The sequence below is a fragment of the Musca autumnalis genome, unplaced genomic scaffold (genome assembly GCF_047663935.1).
Source record: "Musca autumnalis isolate F117 unplaced genomic scaffold, ASM4766393v1 scaffold_3, whole genome shotgun sequence".
Classification (NCBI taxonomy): domain Eukaryota; kingdom Metazoa; phylum Arthropoda; class Insecta; order Diptera; family Muscidae; genus Musca; species Musca autumnalis.
The window spans coordinates 116,092,336-116,115,057 of record NW_027411866.1 but is presented as its reverse complement, the minus strand read 5'-3'; the positions used below and the strand labels follow the sequence as shown (position 1 = coordinate 116,115,057).

The following is a 22,722-nucleotide window of genomic DNA, read 5'->3' as shown; positions in this document are numbered from 1 at the left end:
TGAAAATTGGGAGGTACCGTTACATGGGAGCTATATCCGAACATGGACCTATGTTGACAATTTTTGATGGAGAGGTGTTGTGACCACTAAGAACTTCAAATGTCAAATTACTGCTAGTTCGGTTTCATATTGTAGCTAAAATCATCAAATTACTCAAAATCGGGAGGTACCGTTATATGACAATTTTTGGTGGAGAAGTGTGGTGACCACTAAGAATTTCAAATGTCAAATGTTCAAATTACAGATAATTCGGTTAAAACATGTTGGTAAAATTCTCAAAATACCTGAAATCGGGCGGTAACCTTATATGGGGGCAATTCCAAAACATGGACCTATGCCCACTAGTTATATAAGTTTATTGACATTTAAGAACCCTAAATGTCAACTGATAGCTAAATCGGTCTGAAAATGTAGATAAAAACGTCAAAATGCCGTAAATCGGGGGTACCGTTATATGGGGGCTATACCAAAACGTGGACCTAGGTCCACAACTTTTGTTATATAAGTTTAGTTACACTTAAGAACTTCAAATGTCAAATTATAGCTTCATCGGTCTGAAAATGTAGCTAAAAAAAATACCGTAAATCGGGGTGTACATTTATATGGGGGCTATACCAAAACGTGGACCTATGTCCACAACTTTTGTTATATAAGTTTATTGATACTTAAATGTAAAATCATAGCTAAATCGGTCTGAAAATGTAGCTAAAACGGTCAAAATACCGTAAATCGGGGGGTACCGTTATATGGGGGCTATACCAAAACGTGGACCTATGTCCACAACTTTTGTTATATAAGTTTATTGACATTTAAGAACCCTAAATGTCAAATTATAGCTAAATCGGTCTAAAAATGTAGCTAAAAACGTCAAAATACCGCAAATCGGGGGTTACCGTTATATGGGGGCTATACCAAAACGTGGACCTATGTCCACAAGTTTTGTTATATATGTTTATTGACACTTAAGAACCCTAAATGTCAAATTATAGCCAAATCGGTCTGAAAATGAAGCTAAAACCGTCAAAATACCGTAAATCGGGGGGTACCGTTATATGGGGGCTATACCAAAACGTGGGCCTATGTCCACAAGTTTTGTTATATATGTTTATTGACACTTAAGAACCCTAAATGTCAAATTATAGCCAAATCGGTCTGAAAATGAAGCTAAAACCGTCAAAATACCGTAAATCGGGGGGTACCGTTATATGGGGGCTATACCGAAACGTGGACCTATGTCCACAACTTTTGTTATATAAGTTTATTGACATTTAGGAACCCTAAATGTCAAATTATAGCTACATCGGTCTGAAAATGTAGCTAAAAACGTCAAAATACCGCAAATCGGAAGGTACCGTTATATGGGGGCTATACCAAAACGTGGACCTATGTTCACAACTTCTAATATATAAGTTTATTAACACTTAAGAACCCTAAATGTCAAATTATAGCTACCTCGGTCTGATAATGTAGCTAAAAACGTCAAAATACCGTATATCGGAGGTACCGTTATATGGGGGCTATACCAAAACGTGGACCTATGTCCACAAGTTTTGTTATATAGGTTTATTGACACTTAAGAACCCTAAATGTCAAATTATAGCCAAATCGGTCTAAAACTGTAGCTAAAAACGTCAAAATACCGTAAATCGGGGGGTACCGTTATATGGGGGCTATACCAAAACGTGGACCGATATAGCCCATCATCGAACTTGACCTGCCTGCAAACAAAAGACGCATTTTCCCAAAATTTCAGCGTCCTATCTCCATTTTTGTGGACGGACGGACGTGCTCAGATCGACTCAGAATTTTACCCTGATCAAGAATATATATACTTTATAGGGTCGCAAATGAGTATTTCAATGCGTTACAAACGGAAAAACAAACTTAATATACCCTCCATACTATGGTGGAGGGTATAAAAATAAGAGTAATATTGAAATTATAATCATTGAAAAAATGTGAAAATTAAAAAGCATATTATTCGCGAATTATGCAAATGTCGATGTTTCACTCAGCGGCCAAAGTGTGCCGTCAGTTGCATCACACAATGCAAAAAACCTTAAAGTGGGCACAAGTCGCGCAATGTGCATACGATTTTGATGCGCATCAATATATACCCAGCAAAATTTGAAGGAATGGGTTCTTTGCGATGACGTGATTTCATGTCATCTTTTGCATTGGTTCAAAGGAAGTCGTGAAAGATCCGATCTTTTCATTAGGATTTGAACCAATGCACAATGGTCCCAAATCCAAATTTTCTGGCCAAAACTATTTCAACGTCCATTTAGTATTGAAATTAATTATTATTTATAATAAATGTGTACAAACAGCAATTCTTACGTTTTATAGACCAAAATTACCAAAAACTGCCAACATTTGTTGAACAGGGTGGTCTAAACCAAAACATTGACTTATGTTAATAATTTTTGGTACGAAGGATTCATATCTTCTAAGAGGTCAAAATACCAAATTTCAGCCGAATCGGTCATAAAGTGTCGCTAAAATCCAAAAAATATCTAAAATCGGACGGTACTTTTATGTGGGGGCTATGACAAAAAATTATACATACTTGTTTTCTACACTCTGAAACCCTTAAATATGAATTTTAAGTAAAATCGGTTGATAGATGCGGGTATTACCGTTTTATTTCACAACAGGTATTTACAAAAAATTCTCCCATCTTAAAATAGAAAAATCCAGTTTATTTTAACTGTGGCAAATTTGAGCAAGAATTTATTTCTCAATTAATTAGTTCAGTCCCCCAGCTATCTTCCGAAATCAATTTGGAGGTGGACAAACTTGGACATTTTTTTAAAAGTTTAAGTATATTTAAAAAATATTTGTAAAAAATAATTTTTAATATATACAAAAACATTGATTTTATTACGCTAATTTTACAAATTTCATCGTTCTTTTTGTAAATGTTATGAAAGTACTCATTAACAGCTTCCCGATTCATAATAACTTTGGTCTCACTTCTGTATATTTATGCAGCGACGCAATACAACAAAAATTGTATATTTTTTAAAGTCTGTTTTATTTTTACATAAAAAAGTGTCAACTTTGGTACTGCGCCAATCAACGAATACTAACGTTATTTATAAAAACTAATTATTTTCAGATGACTTGACGTGTTTTCTATTATTCTGTGCAAAAAAAATTAAAATTTCGAAACTTCAAAAATAAGGTTTTGGCCAAAAATTTCCTGATTGAAACCTATGTGCAATGCAAAGGAAGTCGTGAAAGATCCGATCTTTTCATCAGCATTTGTACCCATTCCATCGATCCAATAGAGATGATGTTTGTGTTTTTATTTACAGACCTGCTTATTTTCATTTTGGTATGTTCCCGTACTGCAAAAATCTACTAATTTTTACTATTTTTCCGATAACATAAAGGAAAAATTGTTATCGTAGTAAAAATTAGTAGATTCTTGGAGGTTCTGGAACAGACCAAAGTTGTTAGAACTGTCGTCGTGATGTTGTCTTACATTTTCTGCTTATCAGACTACTAAAACTTCTAAACAATTGGTATTGTATGAAGCTCGAAATGTCTGCAATAAAAATGAAGTCCCAATCATCGAGCTAAAAATAGAATCGGACTGCACACATTGCTATTTTAAAAGTTCCCTTGTCAGTTCCAAATCTGACATAGAACGAAATCAATCAAATCTCGCTTCATGGAATTTGAAAAAAAGTCCGAAACGAAAAGGAACAAGAATCTGAAAATAAAGAAGGAACGACTTTTGGAAAGAAACAATTAAAAATAAATTAATTAAGCATAAATGGTATTTTCCAGGAAAAGTCTCTCCTCCCCGTTCGTTACATTTTGTTCTTAGAGCAATTTTGTTCTAAAGCAAGCCGGGTTGTAGATCCCTACATTTTTTCGTCATTAAACAAAAGAGTATAAATTTCCAAAATGTTGTTATAAAATAACAAAATTATAAAATAAAAGTAATTTACGAAATAAAAATACTTAAAGGAGTGCATTTGGAGTCCATGTTGAAATCTGAACTGGTGATGGGAAGATAATAGAAAAACCTTTTGTAAGATGAAAGAATATCAGTTGCGGAGAACGGAGGAAGTAATCTTTTGCGTCGCAGCGGTGGTGATTACATTGCAATTTTGGATGTAAACTTTTTGCTGATCAATTAATTGGAGTTATTTCGTGAATTCGTTTGAATTAATAAAGAGTTTTGTTTGTCCATATTTCAATAGAGCATTTCCATTTTCCAAACAAGACATGAAAATGTCATGCCAAGGGACATGAAAATGACATGTCACAAAGCATTGGTTAAAATGACATGTCAAAGAATGGGTGAAAATGACGTGTCAATACATTGGTTAAAATGACATGCCAAAGCATTGGTGAAAATGACATGTCAATGCATTGGTTAAAATGACATGCTTAGGATCCAAAAAAGAACGTCATCTTTTGGGGGTCACGCTCATATAAAATTCATGAGTGAAAATGACAAAAAGATGGCATGCCAGATCACTTGCACCCATGATTCAACTCATGATTTTTCATCGAAGATTTTACTGGGTACCTATTTCAAGTAGATTATTCAAGAACCGCGGATGTGCCTCAATATTCTATTTTGCATAATATACCTATATTACTCGCGTATCTCTGTAATTTATGACACGTGTTTTCGCAAGTATTATAATCGCGTAGAAAATTTTTCATTTATATAAAAATTGTTAAAGAAAATCGCGGTTTAGTACGCGGATTTGTCAAAATATATTTTTACTGATTTTCTTATTTTCAAGGTATATATATCCGCGGTTTTAGTGGATGGATTCGATCGCGGAAAGGCTCATTAGATCCGTCGCGTAAAAAACTATGTTCAAAGGAAATTGAATAACACTTGTAAATTTTACGAGCAAAAATTAGGTTTTTTAAGAAAATTTAGGCATCAAAGTTTGACCTTTATACTCCAATTACTGGGATACTGTAAGGAGCACACTCATGAGATATACCTTAAGCGACGTATAATCACGAGTTTTATAATCCTATTATGAGTTTGGAATATTATATTGTTGCGCATCCGGATTATTAAAAAAATTCAAAAAACCCCGAAATTCCGGCTTCAAATGTCAGCATCAATTTTAGGTGGATGCAGTGGATACATCGAAAAATCATACACTAGGATCTTGTTGCCCATGGAGTATTCTCTGATTCTCTTTTTGGGGATAGTTCTATAAAATGTAAGTTTAAGCCAGAAACCGGAAGAGAACAAAGAAAAACTTGTTGGCTTCAACCCATTTTTTACCCATTTTTCAACATTGATGCCAACACAGCTTCCACGAAAATTAATTTTAATGGTCGACATTAAGGGATCCCTCCTAAAACACTTCATTTTTAAGAATTTCAGACATATTAAATAAAATATATTAACAGTTCGCGAATTCTGAATGGGTAAAACTCGGATTTATCGATTGCAAAACATTTTTGGTTTTTACCATTTACCCTCCCTAGCCAAAAAAATTTAAAACCATTTTGTGCCATTTGTGTTTTTATTGAATCACCTTATAAGTAAAATTTTATTTACTCTTTAATAAAAACTCATCAAAGTATGGTATGGAATATGGTGGCTATATGAAAGTGTGGAGCTATGTTGAAAATTTTTGGTGGATATGTTTTGTTACCACTGGGAACCTGAAACGTCAAATTACCGCTAGTTCGATAAAAAAATTTAGTTAAAATGTTCAAAATTATATGGAGGAGAAGTTTCGTGACTGCAGAGAACCTTACATGTCAAATAACCACTACTAGTTCGGCCAAAAAATATAGTTTAAATACTTAATAACTAAAATCTGAATTTTTAAGATTTTAGCTAACATTTTTAACCGAACTACCTGTAGTTTGATGTTTGAGGTGCTCAGTCACGAAACTTCTTCGCTAAAAATCGTCAACATAGGTCCATGTTTTGGTATAAATCCCATATAACGGTACCTCCAGATTTTCAATATTTTGAGGGCTTTAGCTAACATTTTTAATCGAACTCTTTTTAATTTAATATTTAAGTTTCTCTTTGGTCACGAAACTTCTCCACCAAATATCCTCAAAAAGGTCCATGTTTTCATATAGCCCACATATAAGGGTACCTTTTGATTTTCGGTATTTTGAGAGTCTAAGCTACATTGTTTGACAGAACTACCTATAATTTGACATTTGAGGTTCCCTGCAGTTATAAAACTGTTCTACCTAACATTGTCAAATTAGGCCCACACGTTGATATAGCCTCCATATAACGGTACCTCCCAATTTTCGTTCTTTTGAGGTTTTTAGCTACAATTTTTAGCCGAACTCTCTGTAATTTGACATTTGAGTTTCTCAGTGGTCACAAAACTTCTTCACTAAAATCGTCTACTTATGTCCCTACAGAAGGTCAGCCATTCAGAATCCTGTTAACAACTTTTGACAATAAACATAATAGATCTTACATTATTGTGATTTGAGTTTCTTTGTATTTTAAGTCACAATAATGTTTTTGACAACAAACATAATAATCAGGTGGGCTTATTGGCCGACCTTGCATAGGTCTTGGAATTACCTGTAATTTGACGTTTGAGGCTCCCTGTTGTCACATAATTTCTCTACCAAAAATGTTCAACATACATCTACGTTTCGGTATAGCCCCCATATAACGATACCTCCCGATTTGTTGTATTTTGAGGATTTTATCAACATTTTTTTTATCGAACTACCTGCAATTTGACGTTTGAGGTTCCCATGTTTTGGGATAGCCCGCATATAACGGTACCTCCCAATATTCGGTGTTTTTAACGGAATTAGCAGTAAATTGACATTTGAGGTTCTCAATGGTCACGAAACTTCTTCACTAAAAATTGTCTACATAGGTCCATGTTTTGGGTACCTTTTTTACGAAGTACCTGTAATTTGACGTTGAAGGCTCCCAGTTGTCACAAAACTACACTACCACAAATGTTCAACCTAGGTCCACATCTCGGTATTCCCCACATACAACGGTACCTCCCGATTTTTGGTATTTTGAGGTTCGCAGCGGTCACGAACTGACTAAAAATCGTCAACATAAGTCCATGTTTTGGTATAGCCCCCATTTCAGGTACCTCCCGATTTTCGGTATTTTGAGGGCTTTAGCTACAATTTTTAACCGAACTGGCTGTAATTTGACTGGCTGTAATATGACATATGAGGAAATCGTAAACATAGGCCCATGTTTTGGTATAGCCCCTATTTTTGGTATTTTGAGGATTTTGAACTAAAATTTTCAACCGAACTAGCTGTAACTTAACATTTGAGGTTCTCAGTGGCAAGAAAACGTCTTCAATAAAAATTGTCAACATAGGTTCATGTATAGCCCCCATATAACGGCACCTTCCGATTTCCGGTATTTTGAGGGCCTTAGCTACATTGTTTTTCACGATTACCCGACATCATGTTTATTGTCGCTAATGCCGTTTACAAATGTTTGACAAAATTCGATATTTACTGACAACATTTATACCTTTCTTTTATTGTCGTTATTAAACAATAAAATATGTAGGTAACAACAAAAAATAGTCCCAGTTATTTTCACAAAGAAGTACAATTCTTCGAAAAATTTTACAGATAAGAACCGCCAGCTATTACCTATCAGAAGATCTAATGACGTTCCTAGAAATCCGTAAAACCATTACAAGAATATTATTACTAAAAGTGTTGATGATAATGGTTATGACAACCTTGACATTAAAATAATACATATATTTTCAAGCTATTAGCAAATTAACAGTAACAGAAAAAACAACAAAGGCGATGGCGATGACGATGACGACGTCGACAATAAAACAACAGCGACAATAACCCCCTTTTGTGTAGCTAAGATAACGAAAAAAAACAACACAAAACACTTGTTGTTGTATGTTTTCCAACATTTTATGACAAAAAAAGAAAAAAACCAAGACCGATAAATCGTTTCCATTGGAGTATCTTAAGTGGTGGCAAGCAACATTTTGATGTACCCCCGAACAAAACAAAAACCTCAAATACCAGATAAAATATCGAAAGACAAAAAAATTAACCGCACAGCTGCATACAGATGGCGGCCAACTGTGTGTGAACCCCTAGTCATGTTTTGGGGCCGAAGTTGCTGAACTTCTTTAAATGGCGGGCCGCTTCCCAGCTCTTTTAGCCTTCCCATCAGCAAAAAAGTGTCATCAATTGCAAGCTAAGCCAAGCTTCATCATCATTTCACAAGTCGAATTGTTGTCGCAAATCTGTGTGTAAAAGTGAAACCTGTGTTTTTGTTTTATATTGGATCTATTTTGTTGTTGTTGCTGTTTTTCAGATGTAGCATGTTTTACTTTCATTTGAATTCAAATGTTAAAATATTGTATACATTGAAGAGAGATAGATGAATTATTTCCAGTGGCTAGCTTGGAGATTGTAGGCTTTTGAAAGGATGCGCTTGTTTCAGATTTGCAAGAAAATTCATGTGTGAGTGTTTTTGCAAACACTTTGGCATAACCTTTACCTCCATTAGGTATAGGTCATTGCACTCTAAATAAGTTGCAAGGATAGTATTGAAAAATGTTAGCTTACTACAAACTCGGCTTTGCCCACAGAAATATACCCGCAACTTGTAGGTATTAAGACTTTTATCTATGGACAGATAGAATACCGGCAAAGAAACTAATCTGGTGACATATACCGATAGAGTTTTAAAAGTATCCGGTATTCCAAGCTGTTGGTATCCAGTAGTGGAGTTTAGAAGATAGCATGTATACCTAGCGCTCACCCAGAATGAGGGTAACATGACTTTAAGTCGTCTTGATGTGCACTTAAGCGAACATTATTAGCTTTGGCGAATAAGGTAGCCGCACCAGATGCAAGGGTTTTCTCGAAATAAGAATAACAGACTTAACGATACCGCGGACGCCAGTCTAACAAGGGGTTACCAGTCCCTCTGGTTCATGGAACTGAAACTTGAATTAAATCGATTACGGGATCCAACCAAAGGTAACGTTTCTGGTAGCGCAGGTGAGAATTGGGGAATCTCAACACCATCACAGATCTTTGCGATCCTGTCGAAGGCGCTTTCACACATAGTTTGCCATTCGCCAGCATATCCCGGTATGCCTGGTCCAGATTCCTTTGCTCCATGCCACCCCCAGGACAAATACGGAGAAGTTCGGTTTGCCAAACACACGCAAACTTCGGTGTTATGCAATAGATGTGGGGAATGAGTGCATCTCAGGTGTTGCTCTGGATTCGTCCATGTCATAAACTATGTCGCTGCATGCTGCGTGAACGCAGTCCCAGACTCTCCCTGTCCTTGCTGTTCCAATCCCTAAAAATGAATCCTTTTTGCAATTTAATTGTAATGTACTCATAGGTAAGATGGAGCAAATAGTGTTTTTTTTTAAGTCGGAGTCTTTCAATGAAACCCCCCCTACCAAAATTAGCGATGAGTGTTAGAGTTCGCCAGATATAACTATCTTGTTACCGGGTCTGACAAATGATGCCGAGTGGCAACCTGTAGTTTCTCTTCGGACAGACCATCTCCCCATAATTGTCTCCATCAGCAGACTACCCGATCTCATCACTTCTGAACGCCGTTCTTTGATCAATCAAGTGGAAGCTAATTGGCATAGTTTCATGGAGTTCACTATCTGTGTCACCGATCTGCCTAACCCTTCTGATATTGGGGAAGCAGAGATGACGTTCCGAGACATCATCATCAAATTTACCAGCAGATCAGCAAATGAGCGACGGGATTAGCAAATGAGCGTTGTGAGCTTCGTAGAGCCAATCCAGTGACCCCAGAGTCAGGGGAGCTGACACTGGAAGTTAACAGGTTGGTCGGTGACACAAGCTGAGCATGTGGCTAAATCATCTGAAGAGTTGGAACATTAGAGCCAGAATAGGTGAATTGTGGGCAACGGTTTAAAAAGGTGAAAAGAAGGAAGATAGGATATCAGTTACGTTTTACGACGTTACGCTGACTGTTCCGAAGAGGCGCGCAACTTATTTTAATCATTCCATTGGATCTCTTCCTTTCAAGGTGGAACCACCACAATTCACAATGGATGAAGTTGCGAAAACCAAATCAATCATCCAAAGGAAGCCCTGATGGAATTGCCATGTTAATGCTGAAGCAGCTGGATGAGCCGGGAGTCGAGTATCTCATCAAAGTTCTCAACCTGTCGCTAATCACCCTCATCGTGGCACTATTGAAGCTATTGAAGCCAGGCAAGAATGCCAGCAAAGGTGAAATGTACAGGCGCTTTACTCCTCATGGGTACCCTAGCAGCACAGCACGAAAACAGTGCTGCACGCCAGCTCCATACATATTAGTCTAGAACTCAACCAGAGCAAGCAGTCGGCAGTGGCGCTCGACTTATCAAAAGCCTTTGATACTGTCAACCACTTCGAGCCTTTTGAGGACATTGAGCAGACTACCTTCCTGTCAAGTTTAAAACAATGGGTAATCAATTAAAAATATGTCTGTCTGGTTACCCTAAAATTTGTAACAATTTGTACCAATTGTTGCCGGAAGTCGTCTGTTAACACAAAAAACCAGCAAATGAGAGCAATTCGAGAGAGACATTTTGACAGTTCTTTCACTGAGAGTTTGCAAATTCTTGCTGGACAAATTTCTTCTAGCAAACATTTGCAACTCTTCTTCTTCCTGAAAACAATCAATCATCTGTTTTTAATTTTTCGTTGATTTATGTTTGTGAAAATAAAAAACAATTTTATTGCGGAAATAGCAAGTCCAATTGTATTCTTTTTGTGTAGAACAAAGTTGCGAGGTGGAAAAATCAATTTTTGGGTCATTTTCTTTTTTTATTTTTAAAAAAATACACATTTTTGCTTCCATTGGTTCCTTCAATGGCCGACAAATTGTTCTGTTTTTGCAAGTCAGCTGATTGCTCGCTGGTTTTTGCTGGGAAGGTGTCTGTTTACTTTTTATAATTTTCTAGCAAAAGAGAATAAAAACTTCTTACTCTCTGAGAAAGTTCCTGCTGGACAATTCTTGCTGGAAAAGTAACCAGACAGACTTAATGCCGTCGTCAGCTGTGTGTGGAATTCAGGTACAAAAAGTCGAAGCCCCGTAGAATGAAATAGAGTTCCACAAGGTGGGATGATATCTCCGTCACTAAATCTACGGTCACTTTGTTCACCACATGGACTGCAGAGGTGAGCTCTGACTTAAATCGTTAATATGTCCCGTTTTCAAGTTTTTGTGTAATTGCGCTACAGGTCGCAATTTGATCGGATCGTCACGAAAATTTATGTGTTCATGGACCCGCATCAGAGTGGAAGAAACCTATTAATTTTGGTGAAGGTCGGATAATACTCAGGAGTCAAAATAGGCAAAAAACTTACGCAGAGAAATATATATGAGAATATCTCCGCTTCAAGTAGCGGTATTACAAAGCAGAGCCTTTCAATGGAAGAAGAAAAGATCACCTAAAGAATGATGTAATGTACGTTGGCTTAGGTGGTCAAATAATAATAATAATTGTTCCACAAACATGCCAGGCAGGACAAGGGAGACTTCTCTCATATCAATGAGTGCACCCCGATTCATATTAGCTGAATAATATGGGACCTACAGTTTATCGCCGAGTCCGATCGGCGTGTCATAAGACAACACTTGTAGAGAAGATTTACATGGCTGAAATACATAGGAAATACCAGGTTTTCATGCAATATCAAATGCTAGTTGGAGGAAAAAGTGCTCAAGGATGCCTCAATCGCACGGTATATAACATGGCGATCTTACATTATTCGTTCCCATACGGGAACGATTTTTCATCTTTTAATTTGAAATGTAATGACGAATATTTTAACGAAAATGACCTAAGTTAATGAAAACATGCTGATCTTTAAATTAATCCCAATGGCGTTACCACAAGTGCTCAAATACTAGAGATATAGAAAATTTTATTTACATGGGGGGTATATCTGCTGTTTTTGGACATATCCCAAAGGCGGAGCCTGATAATGAAAGTAGACTGCCTAAGCTTTAAATTAATAATCGTACCAAATGTGTTGGCATTGATGGTAACATATCAAATTTATTGTAAAAGGCGCTAAGCTTTCCCAATTTTAATACTATGAAGTTTTTATTTTAATGAGAAATTGAAATACCTCTGCTTCTATTTGGTGTCTTCAAAACATACAACTTGCTAATCAAGAAGACCAGCAGAGGTTTAAATCAGTGCAAGTAGAATGTCGACAGTAGTCAAATATAAAAATAATTGTTAATAATTTTGGTTCAGTTAGCCCTAAGCCAGTCGGTGGGTGATAACTTTTTTATCTCCCTAAATGAAATGTTTACGAGTGAAATGGTTATGCTCGGCCCTGTCCCGACTATAGCCTTTGTTCACTTGTTTCTTCTATAAGAATTTCTAACTATTTGTCATCCCTCTATGGAAATCTTGATACAATTTGTTGAACAGACAAAAAAACACACAATATTTATTTAATTAGCTTTCCACGAGTTCAAGTCCCTTTTGATTGTGGCAAATGCACATCACCTTTTCAACGTAAGGATTATGAATAAACATTGGTTGTTGTTACAACGCTCATAACTAATTAATATAATGACAAGATGTGAGCAAAATCTACACACAAATTTACAACGTTAAAACGAAAAAAACAACCAAGAGTTGATGGTAGCGCCGAGAGGTCATAGTTTTTTGTGGTTTTGCGATTTTAAAATTTGTAATTGTGTTGTGCTGTGTTTTTTTCTCCTTCGTTTGACTTGCAAACAATAAAGCCATCAAGTGTGTTACTAATTTAATGATGTGAACTTCAACAATTCACCTCAAATTCATTAATTCCAACACTACATCTCTAAAGTCGTAATTTGAACACTCATTCATCCATCATTGTTGGCAGGTTTGGAAATTCGCATGTGCGATAAATAATCGAAGAGGAAAAAACATATGTATACTCGTATTAGGGGGAAAGAAAATCACTTGCTGATAGACTGATTGTCTATCAATTCATTAGACTTATTCAATCCTTTGTTAAATACATTTATAAAACTATGCTCACTTTTTAAGCCATGTTGTAAAATCAACTAATTGGATGTAATTAAATAATTAATATAATTTTTTGGTTAAAATTTTTAACACAAAAGAGAAGAGATAAATTGAAAATTAAAAATAGTCAAAGTGTGAATAAAGGTCTATAATTAACTCAAGTCGAGCATTTCTTGTACATGAAAACGTCGTACGGTAGTTAACACAATTTTAAGCCTATTCAAATGCTTACTTACTTAGCTGGCCATAAGCCGAACTAAGAAAACATCTATTTGTTGTTTATTTTCTCAATCTGGGATATGGCGTTTTCTGATGTTGTATTTCAGTTGTTCGCTCCACCGGAGCCTTGGCCTTCTGGCCGCAATGCCGCCCGTATTAATACGCTTTTTTAGCGGTTTCATCATCACTAGCAGAATTTTATACAACCCCTATTTTGGTCCGATTCATGTCAAATTTTGGGACTGGGCATATTTTTGGCTTCTGATTAAATTGCAATCGAAACATATGACACATGCGAAATTCATAAATTTTGCATATGCAAAAAATAGAACATTGGTGGCGTCGTTTTTTATTGGGATATACCCAAATATCAATCGTCAGCTCGAAGTATAAAGGTAAACAAAGAAAAAACTTCAATTAGAAGTTTTTCCTTTGGTAACCCAACACAACCCCGACGAAAGTGTTTACGAAACAAACCAAACCTTTTCCACTGTTATGTGTCTTTGAATTTCGACGAATGCACATAACAAAATGTCGTTGGTAGCTTGTCGCGTCCAAGCATACAAACCGTGCCTTTCACTTCCGTCGGGGTTGTGTGTGCAAAAGGAAAAACTTATCATTGAAGTTTTTTCTTTGTTCACATTTATACTTCGAGCTGACGATTGATGTTTGGGTATAAAAAGTTTTTTGATGAAGAAGTTTTGGAAAAATAACTTCGGTGGAGAATATCCACAAACAAGAAACAAGGGAACTGATGAGATCCAGTGGAGTGGATCGAAACTAGTCTTCCCTGCCTTACCCCTTGGCGAACAATGGCAAACTTTTTCCACTAATAAATTAGTTGTTTTAAAACAATAAAACAACAGCAATGGGATTAAGCCAGACTATTTTGAAAATGCAAAAATTAATATGTGCATATGCAAAATTTATGCATTTTTACATATTTTCTTATGCAACAAATATTTCAATAATAGGTACAAAAGTGTTTGTATGTATAATTGAGGCCACAACCTTCAAAATGCCGAAAATCGGGAGGTAAAGTTCTATGGGGACTATATGAAGACGTTGACCTATACCGACAAATTTTAGGTGAAAATGTTCATACCCCCAACGAAGACTTAATGCCAAATTTCAGTCATTTCGGTGAGATATTCAGGCCACAAATCCTTGCATATGCTATTTTATGCAAATTGCAAAATAGGCACGATATGCAAAATGTGCAAAATTTTCCGGGCCTAAATCGCTTTATATATTGTGATAAAACGAGTTTCTGTCTAATCAGATTTTTTCTACGTCTAATCGTCACTTATTCTTATGACATGGCTTAGCCAACGCAAACGTTGCTCGCTGTGCATACGACGTCGATATTCAGCCACAAAGCAGATTGGCCCGTAGATCAGAGTAAGGCAATCGGTCTCCCGTGAGCGTAAATTTACTCAGAAGTTAGACTCTACACAGGTTTCGTGCGAATGGTTATTTACTCTCACAGGAGACCCATTGCCTTACTCTGCCGTATATCTTTCGAAGATTTTTTCTCTCGAAGACACTAAGCACTATCTTATCTGCTTGCGCAAGTACCCATGCTTTGGAACCATACATTAGCACGGACAGCGTCAGTGCTTTGTAAAGTGTTACTTTTGTTTGCCCGGATGTGGCTTTGTTCTTAAACTGCTTACTGAAGCCAAAGTAGCATCTATTGGCCAATATAAATCTTATTCGTATTTCACCACTGACGTTGTTTGTTGTGTTCGTGGCGGTGCCGATGTAGACGAAGTATTTAACTACCTCAAAATTATAGGAACCATCAACTTGGTCTTGTCGCCGTTTACCGCCAGACCCACTTTAATATTCTTCAGCCGGTTTATTGCTGTCTTTACCTCATCTTGGCCGGGCGGTATACATTCAATAATACCTTCTGGGATTGGATCTGTGGTATCTTCATCGTCTTCGCTTGTATTGGATACCAACGGTTTGGAAAAATGCTCTTTCCATATCCCGAGCACACTATCTGTATCAATTACCAAATTACCTTGCTGGTTTCTGCAGGAGGATGTGCCTGTACCAAAGCCACCAGTATGATGTTTCACTTTTTGGTAGAATTTTCGGACTTCATTCTGGCTCCTGTACATTTCGATTTTTCCCGTTTTTCCATTTCTCTCTTTTTCCTGCAGAAAAGACGTTTCTCCTCTCTCCTTTCCACCAGATACCTCTCTTGTACACTACGCGTTGCTACTGACTGTAAAGTAACCATATATGCCCCATTTTTTCTCTTCGAAAGCAGCACAACACTTCTGGTCATACCATGGGTTCCTTGGTGGAGGTCTCTTGTATACAAGTATGGATTTTGCAGCTGTTTGTAAGCAGTGGACAATATTTTGCCATTGTGCTGATATGTTATCGGGGCGAGGAGTGCTTTCATTAAGCAATTGGGCTAGTTGAGTGGAATATTCTGTGGCTATCCGTTGTGATTGCAGCTTACCGATGTCTAACTTCCGCGTTGTGTCTGTTCGTGCTTTATTTCCTGCAACAAAGCACTGTGGGGCCAATGGCAGGGTTGTGAGGCAACAAATCACAGGGGCAAGCTAGACCTTCGAAATTTCGTACATATGTTTATAATGGGCTTAGAACCTAATGGGCAAAAACTGGACCATGCCGGTTCAGATATAGATATAGCTCCTCTATATATATTTTCCAGATTTCAGATTTTTGTCTCATTAAAGCCATAATATGCATCAGATCATAACACAATGTGTGGTGTATTACTTCTTTGTACGAGGGCAGTTCGGAAACTTCTTAGCCTAGCACAAAAAGCGCGGTATAAACAGAAAAAAGTTAAGTGTTTTGGAAACTTCCACCTCTGTTATGAACACATGTTAAATTTTGTTTCGATCTGGCAACTCCTACATATAGAAACAGGTGTTAAAAAAGACGCATCCGCAATTTTTTTACAATGGAAAATTAGAAATGCGTGCTGTCATTAAATATTTACTTAAAAAAGGTTTATCGGGACAAGAAAGTCATAATCATATGGTGAATGTGTTAGGTGAAAGTGCTCCTTCATATGCAACAGTAAAAAATTGGGTTGCTGAATTTAAACGTGGTCGTGGTCGAAATAAAATTGATTTTAAGCGTCATTTCAAAATTGTTGATGAGACATGGATCCACCACTATACTCCAGAGACAAAAGAACAATCCAAACAATGGACTGAAGCTGGAGGAAGAGCCCCAAAGAAGGCAAAAACAATTCAATCGGCTGGTAAGGTTATGGCAACGGTTTTTTGGGACTTCAGAGGTATTTTATTGATTGACTATCTGCAAAAGGGTAAAACAATAAATTCAGAGTACTATTGCAACCTTTTGGATCAATGAAATTTACAAGTTCGAGAAAAACGTCCTGGCTTACAACACAAAAAACAATTTTTCATCAAGACAACGCACCAGCGCACAAGAGTGTTTTAACAATGGCTAAAATCAACGAATTAAAGTACGAGTTGCTTGACCACCCACCTTATTCTCCTGATTTAGCTCCCAGTGACTTTTACTTGCTCCCAAATCTAAAAAAATTCCTTGCTTGCAAGCGTTTTACCGCAAATGAAGATGCAATTACAGTTGTAAACCACTATTTTGAAGACCTTGAGGAAAACTATTTTAATCAAGGGATAGAATTGCTAGAAAAGCGTTGGATTAAGTGTATTGAAGTTTCAGGAGATTATATTGAAAAATAGAAATATTTTTGAAAAACTAACTATTCTCTTTCATAGATAGGCTAAGAAGTTTCCGAACCGCCCTCCTATGTATATGTGGTGAAAGGTATTCATGTGTACTATCATTTTATGATGCTTGTACGACCACGTTCAAATTCAGCAACTCAATTTTTTACTGTTGCATATGAAGGAGCCTTTCACCTAACACATTCACCATATCATTATGAATTTCTTGTCCTGATAAACCTTCTTTATGTAAATATTTAATGACAGCACGCATTTCAAATTTTTCCATTGTAAAAAATTGCGGATGCGTCTTTTTTGAACACCTGTTTCTATATGAAGGAGTTGCCAGATCGAAACAAAATTTAACATGTGTTTATAACAAAGATGGAAGTTTCCAAAACACTCAACTCTTTTCTGTTTATACCGCGCTTTTTGTGCTAGACTAAGAAGTTTCCGAACTGCCCTCGTATATAATATCACGGGTACACCCCGACACCAGAAGTTATATTCCAAAGAACACATGGACGACAAAGCAAAATACTCCAAAAAAACATCACATATTAACTCAAAAATACATTTAACACACGTAACATTTTTATTATTTCTTATTTTACATAACCATAGAAGAGTTTTCCATTTTTAAAAAATATAAGAATGTTGAAATGTTCTGTTTGACACCTAAAATGCTTTCGATATTTATTTATGATGACTGTCAGAAAATGATGCATAAGAAAATATGTCACCATTATATATACCGATATGATATCGTTATGTGATGTTACCAGATTGATTTATTTTTTATTTTTAGTGATTCAGAGTGTTGGCAATAGAAATCCGATATTACTTTATCAAATTTTACACTTCAAAATTGAAGGTCATATGTATATACGTTTCTTCTAAACGCTCGTAAAATACATCTTTGGTCTGTTCGTCCTTGTCTTTGTGACAGCATGGTACTTCAAATGTTAAATTACCGGTAGTTCGGTCACACTGAACTGTTTTCTGCAAAAATATTTTTTGTGCCTTGGATCCTTAGTTTTTTTTTTGCTTTTCATAATTATCCCAAAAATCTGTCCCCTTTTTTTCTCATTAACTTTCGCACACACTAGTTAAACTTTACAATTGTTTTGTTACTTTGTTTGACAGTTTGTTTGTTCGTTCGTTTGTTTAACCGTTAAATAATAATAATTGTAATCGGCAAAGACAAAATTATACATTTTGCCCCTGTCGGTATGTCGTCTGTCTCTCGCTACTCCATGTCCCATGGAATAATGATGAGAAAAATCAGCAACTTGAAAATGTAAATCCTCCGAAAAAAACAAAAACTGAAATGCAACCTTATGATGAAGTTGCAACAATTGTTGCCAGCCTTAGTGGTCGCATCAACAATCACCACGTCATACATACATGTATGTACAAGTATGTATGTGAGACTGTGAGAGAGTTTGCAACTGCAAACTGATGCATAAAAACAGACATCAGCAAAGATGAGGGGAAACCAGGGAATCGAGAAAGAAGATGAAAAACCGCGCAAACCGAATGTGTGGTAAAATTGTTTATAGCTTACTAAATTGCCAACAACAAAAGTGTCTTATCGCAAAAACCGCTTTTTCAGTTACAACAACAAAAAGCAAAGAGGAACGGCAATTGCAACCTATAAATCACATTGCAGCAGCCTCCCAAGTCATACAATGTTGTAAGAAAATAACATATGCAAGAAAACAGCATTTAGTTCGACCGGGCCGAACTTTTTATACCCTCCACCATAAAATATTCTGAACTAAAATGGAAGAAGTAGTTTACTGTTAGGTACCAAAATTGTTCGACCAAATACTTCAATCTGTTGGTACCTTTATATGGGGGATATAGCAAAACATGTACCTATGTGGACGATTTTTGGTGGAGAAGTTTCGGGACCAATGAGGACCTCAAAAGTCAAATTTCAGCTAGTTCGGTTAAAAATTGTATCTAAAATCCTCAAAATACCTAAAATTACGAGACATCGTTCTACAGGGGACCAATGTGAACAATTTTTGGTGGAGAAGTTTCAGGACCTCTGAGAACTTTAAATATCAAATTACAGCTAGTTCGGTTAATTAATGTTGATAAAAACCTCAAAATACCGAAAATCGGGGGTACCGTTATATGGGATCTATACAAAAATGGACCTATGTGACAGATTTTTGATGGAGATGTTTCGTGACCGCTGAATACCTCAAATGCCAAATTTCAGCTAGTTCGGTCAAAAACGTAGCTAAAATCCTCAAAATACCGAAAATCTGGGGATACCGTTATATGGGGGATATACCAAAATATGGATCTATATTACAGATTTTTGGTGGAGATGGTTCGGGCCCGCTGAGATCCTCAATGTCAAATTTCAGCTAGTTCGGTTAAGAATTGATGCCAAAATCCTCAAAATAACGAAAATAGGGGGGGGGGGGGTAACGTTATATAGGGGGCTATTCCAAAACATGGACCTATGTTGTGATTTTTAGTGGAGATGTTTCGTGACCGCTGAATACCTCAAATGCCAAATTTCAGCTAGTTCGGTCAAAAACGTAGCTAAAATCCTCAAAATACCGAAAATCTGGGGATACCGTTATATGGGGGATATACCAGAACATGGATCTATCTTACCGATTTTTGGTGTAGAAGTTTCGTGACCAATGAAAACCTCAAGTGTCAAATTAGCTAAAATCCTCAAAATACCGAAAATCGGGGGTACCGTTATATGCGACGCTATTCCAAACCATCGAACTATGTGAACGATTTTTTGTGGAGGAGTTTCGGGACCTCTGAGGACTTCAAATGGCAAATTACAGCTAGTTCGTTTAAAAATTGTAACTAAAATCCTCAAAATACCGAAAATCCGGGGGTACCGTTACATGGGGGCTATTCCAAAACATGGATCTATGTGGACGATTTTTGGTTGAGAAGTTTCATGACCAATGAAAATCTCAAGTGTCAAATTAAAGCTAGTTCGGTCAAATTAAAGCTAGTTCGGTTAACAATTGCTGCTAAAATCCTCAAAATACCGAAAATCGGGGGGTACCGTTATACGAGGGTCTATTCCAAAACATGGACCTATATTGACAACTTTTAGTGGAGAAGTTTCGGCATCACTGAGAATCTCAAATGTCAAATTACAACTCATTCGATGAAAAAAATTAGCTAAAATTCCCAAAATACCTAATATCGGGGGTATCGTTATATGGGGGCTATACCAGAACGGGGACCTATATTGGTAATTTTTAGTGGAAAAGTTTTGTGGCCATTGAGAACCTCAATTATCTAATTTCATCTTATTCGGTCTGAAAATGTAGCTATAATAATTGTTTCACAAACATCCCACATGGGACAAGGGAAACTTCTCTCATATCAATGAGTGTACCCCGATTCATATTAGCTCAACGATATGGGACCTACTGTTTATTGCCGAGTCCGAACGGCGTGTCCTAAGACACCACTTGTAGAGAAGTTTTACATGGCTGAAATACTCAGGAAATGTCGCCAACATCACTGAGGGGTATTTTGCCACAGTTGAATATTTGATGTTGTTTGGCTTGGGAATCGAACCCATGACCTTTAGCGTGCAAGGCGGGTGTGCATACCATTGCACCACGGTGGCACCCCTGATAGTGTAGCTAAAAACCTCAAAATACTTTAAATCGGGAGGTACCGTTATATGGGGGCTATACCCAAAGGTGAACCTATTTTGGAAATTTTTAGTGGAGAAGTTTTTTTGGTCATTGGGAACCTCAATTGTCAAATTTTAAGCTAATTCGGTCTGAAAATGTAGCTAAAAACTGCAAAATATTTTAAAACGGGAGGTACCGTTATATGGGGTCTGTACCAAAACATGGGCCTATCTCCACCATGTTTTGCGCTGAAGTATTTTGAACTCTTGAAACTCTAAGTGCAAAATAGGAGCCAAATGTTGCTAAAATCCTCAAAATACTTTAAATCGGTAGGTACCGTTATTGGGGGCTATACCGAAACGTGGACCTTTTTAGGCCGTATTCGAGCTTGACCTGCCTATGGAAAAATAGAGTCGGCTGCAAAATTTTAGCTTGCTTTCTCAATTATTGCGGACGCTATGGTGATTACAACAGACGGATATGGCTAAATCTACTGTATATGGTCGATGTGTTACAAACAGAAAAATAAACTTAATATACCCTCCATGCTATGGTGAAGGGGATAAAAAAACAGAAAAACAGGCAACTAGAAACCAAGTTTAAGAGTCAGTTAAGAAACTTGTATGCTGGGGATGAGTATATGGGGGAATTTGAAGAAGAAATTGAGGATAATTGGTAAAGAGTATGATGTCGTTTCACATTTCGAAAAGATCTAAAGTTGTCAAATAAATCCAGATAGAACCACTGTCATAATGTGGAATGCTAATGTACACAAAGTCTAAGATTTTACTATGCAATGTTTACACAAACTGATTTTTTTCAATTTTTATATAAAGTGATTAACGAGCATGACATAATTTATTTAAAATTTAGGACATATCCATAAAAAGTTAGTTAAGTTAAAGACAAGAAACATATTTAAGGAATTATAATTCCAGCAGCCAGCAGTTCAAATTTTAAGAACAAAAAACTAAAATCCGCTCTTTTTACTTTAAATAAAGTCATCTGATTTGAGACCTTTTCATGTTCACAGATAACCTAAAAATTATTCTAGTAGTCATACAATCATCTCTTCCACCAAAACCAGCAACAACAAGAACATCAGCAAAAAATCCAGGTCTTTACCGTAACACATAACTCTGAGAATAGTTACAACGAACTATCAACAAGCTTCTGGCAACATATCAATTTTCCATCATTACATCGCACATTATAGTCGCTTAGTTTTTTCTTATTTTTGGGTTGTTTCGTTGAGGGATTAAAAACGCCAACTATCAACCAACCAATAAAAAACAGTCTCCCCAAAATGTCATATTTGTCTCACAGATTCAATGGGAAAAATATTTAATTAAATTGCAATAAAAATAACAACAAACACAAAATATTTGGTTTATACTTACACCAATATGTTGGCCTTCTACAAATAGTTGAGGTACTTTTATAATTTCCGAATGCATTCTTTCTTTGATTTCCTGCTGATATTCCACACTCATAAAGACATCACGTTCTTCGAATTTTATCAGTAACGTTCTGAGGATTTTCTTAACATTTGAACATTTTGCATAGGTGTCGCGTATAATGCCCATACTCGTTGTGTACAGTACAACTTTGCCTGAGTCTTTTTCTTTGAAATTCTGAAAAGAAACAATGAGAAAAAAATATTAATTAAATGGTGTCTGATGGCGAATTAAAATATAAAACAAGTACATATACTCTCTATACAGCACTCAAATATGCCTGTATCTGTACGAATTAGGGCTATGACTTTTTGACATTTTTTCTCAAAATGATTTCCTGTAGTGAGAATGAATGAACTTTCGCCTATTAATGTCTAAAGTAACATTTATTCCATTTTATTATAAAAAGGTTCCGCACAAAACACTTTGACAAATTTTTTTTGAAAAAATTCTATGAAAAGAAAAAAAATTAAAAAAATGATTTCCTGTTGCCAGAATGGCCTTTTGCCTATAACACTGTGCAGCAGCATTTTTGGGGGGTGGAAAATTTCTCTTGGAGATGAAAGCCCTTGATGAATATACTAAGAACCCAAAAGGAAATTTTCGCCATAGGTCAAGTTTCTGAGATATCGCGCGATGAAGTTTTTGATTTTTTCCCTATAATACT

General features: G+C 36.3%; 1 protein-coding gene across 1 annotated transcript in view; it reads right to left on the bottom strand.

Moving 5' to 3' along the window:
• The window catches only part of LOC141397573 (uncharacterized), a 173,480-nt gene that overhangs the window by 6,794 nt on the left and 143,964 nt on the right, over positions 1-22,722 (bottom strand). Inside the window, exon 3 of the mRNA XM_073974010.1 lies at positions 21,999-22,232. Coding sequence (XP_073830111.1) covers positions 21,999-22,232 — 234 coding nt within the window. The remainder of the gene's footprint in view (positions 1-21,998; positions 22,233-22,722) is intronic.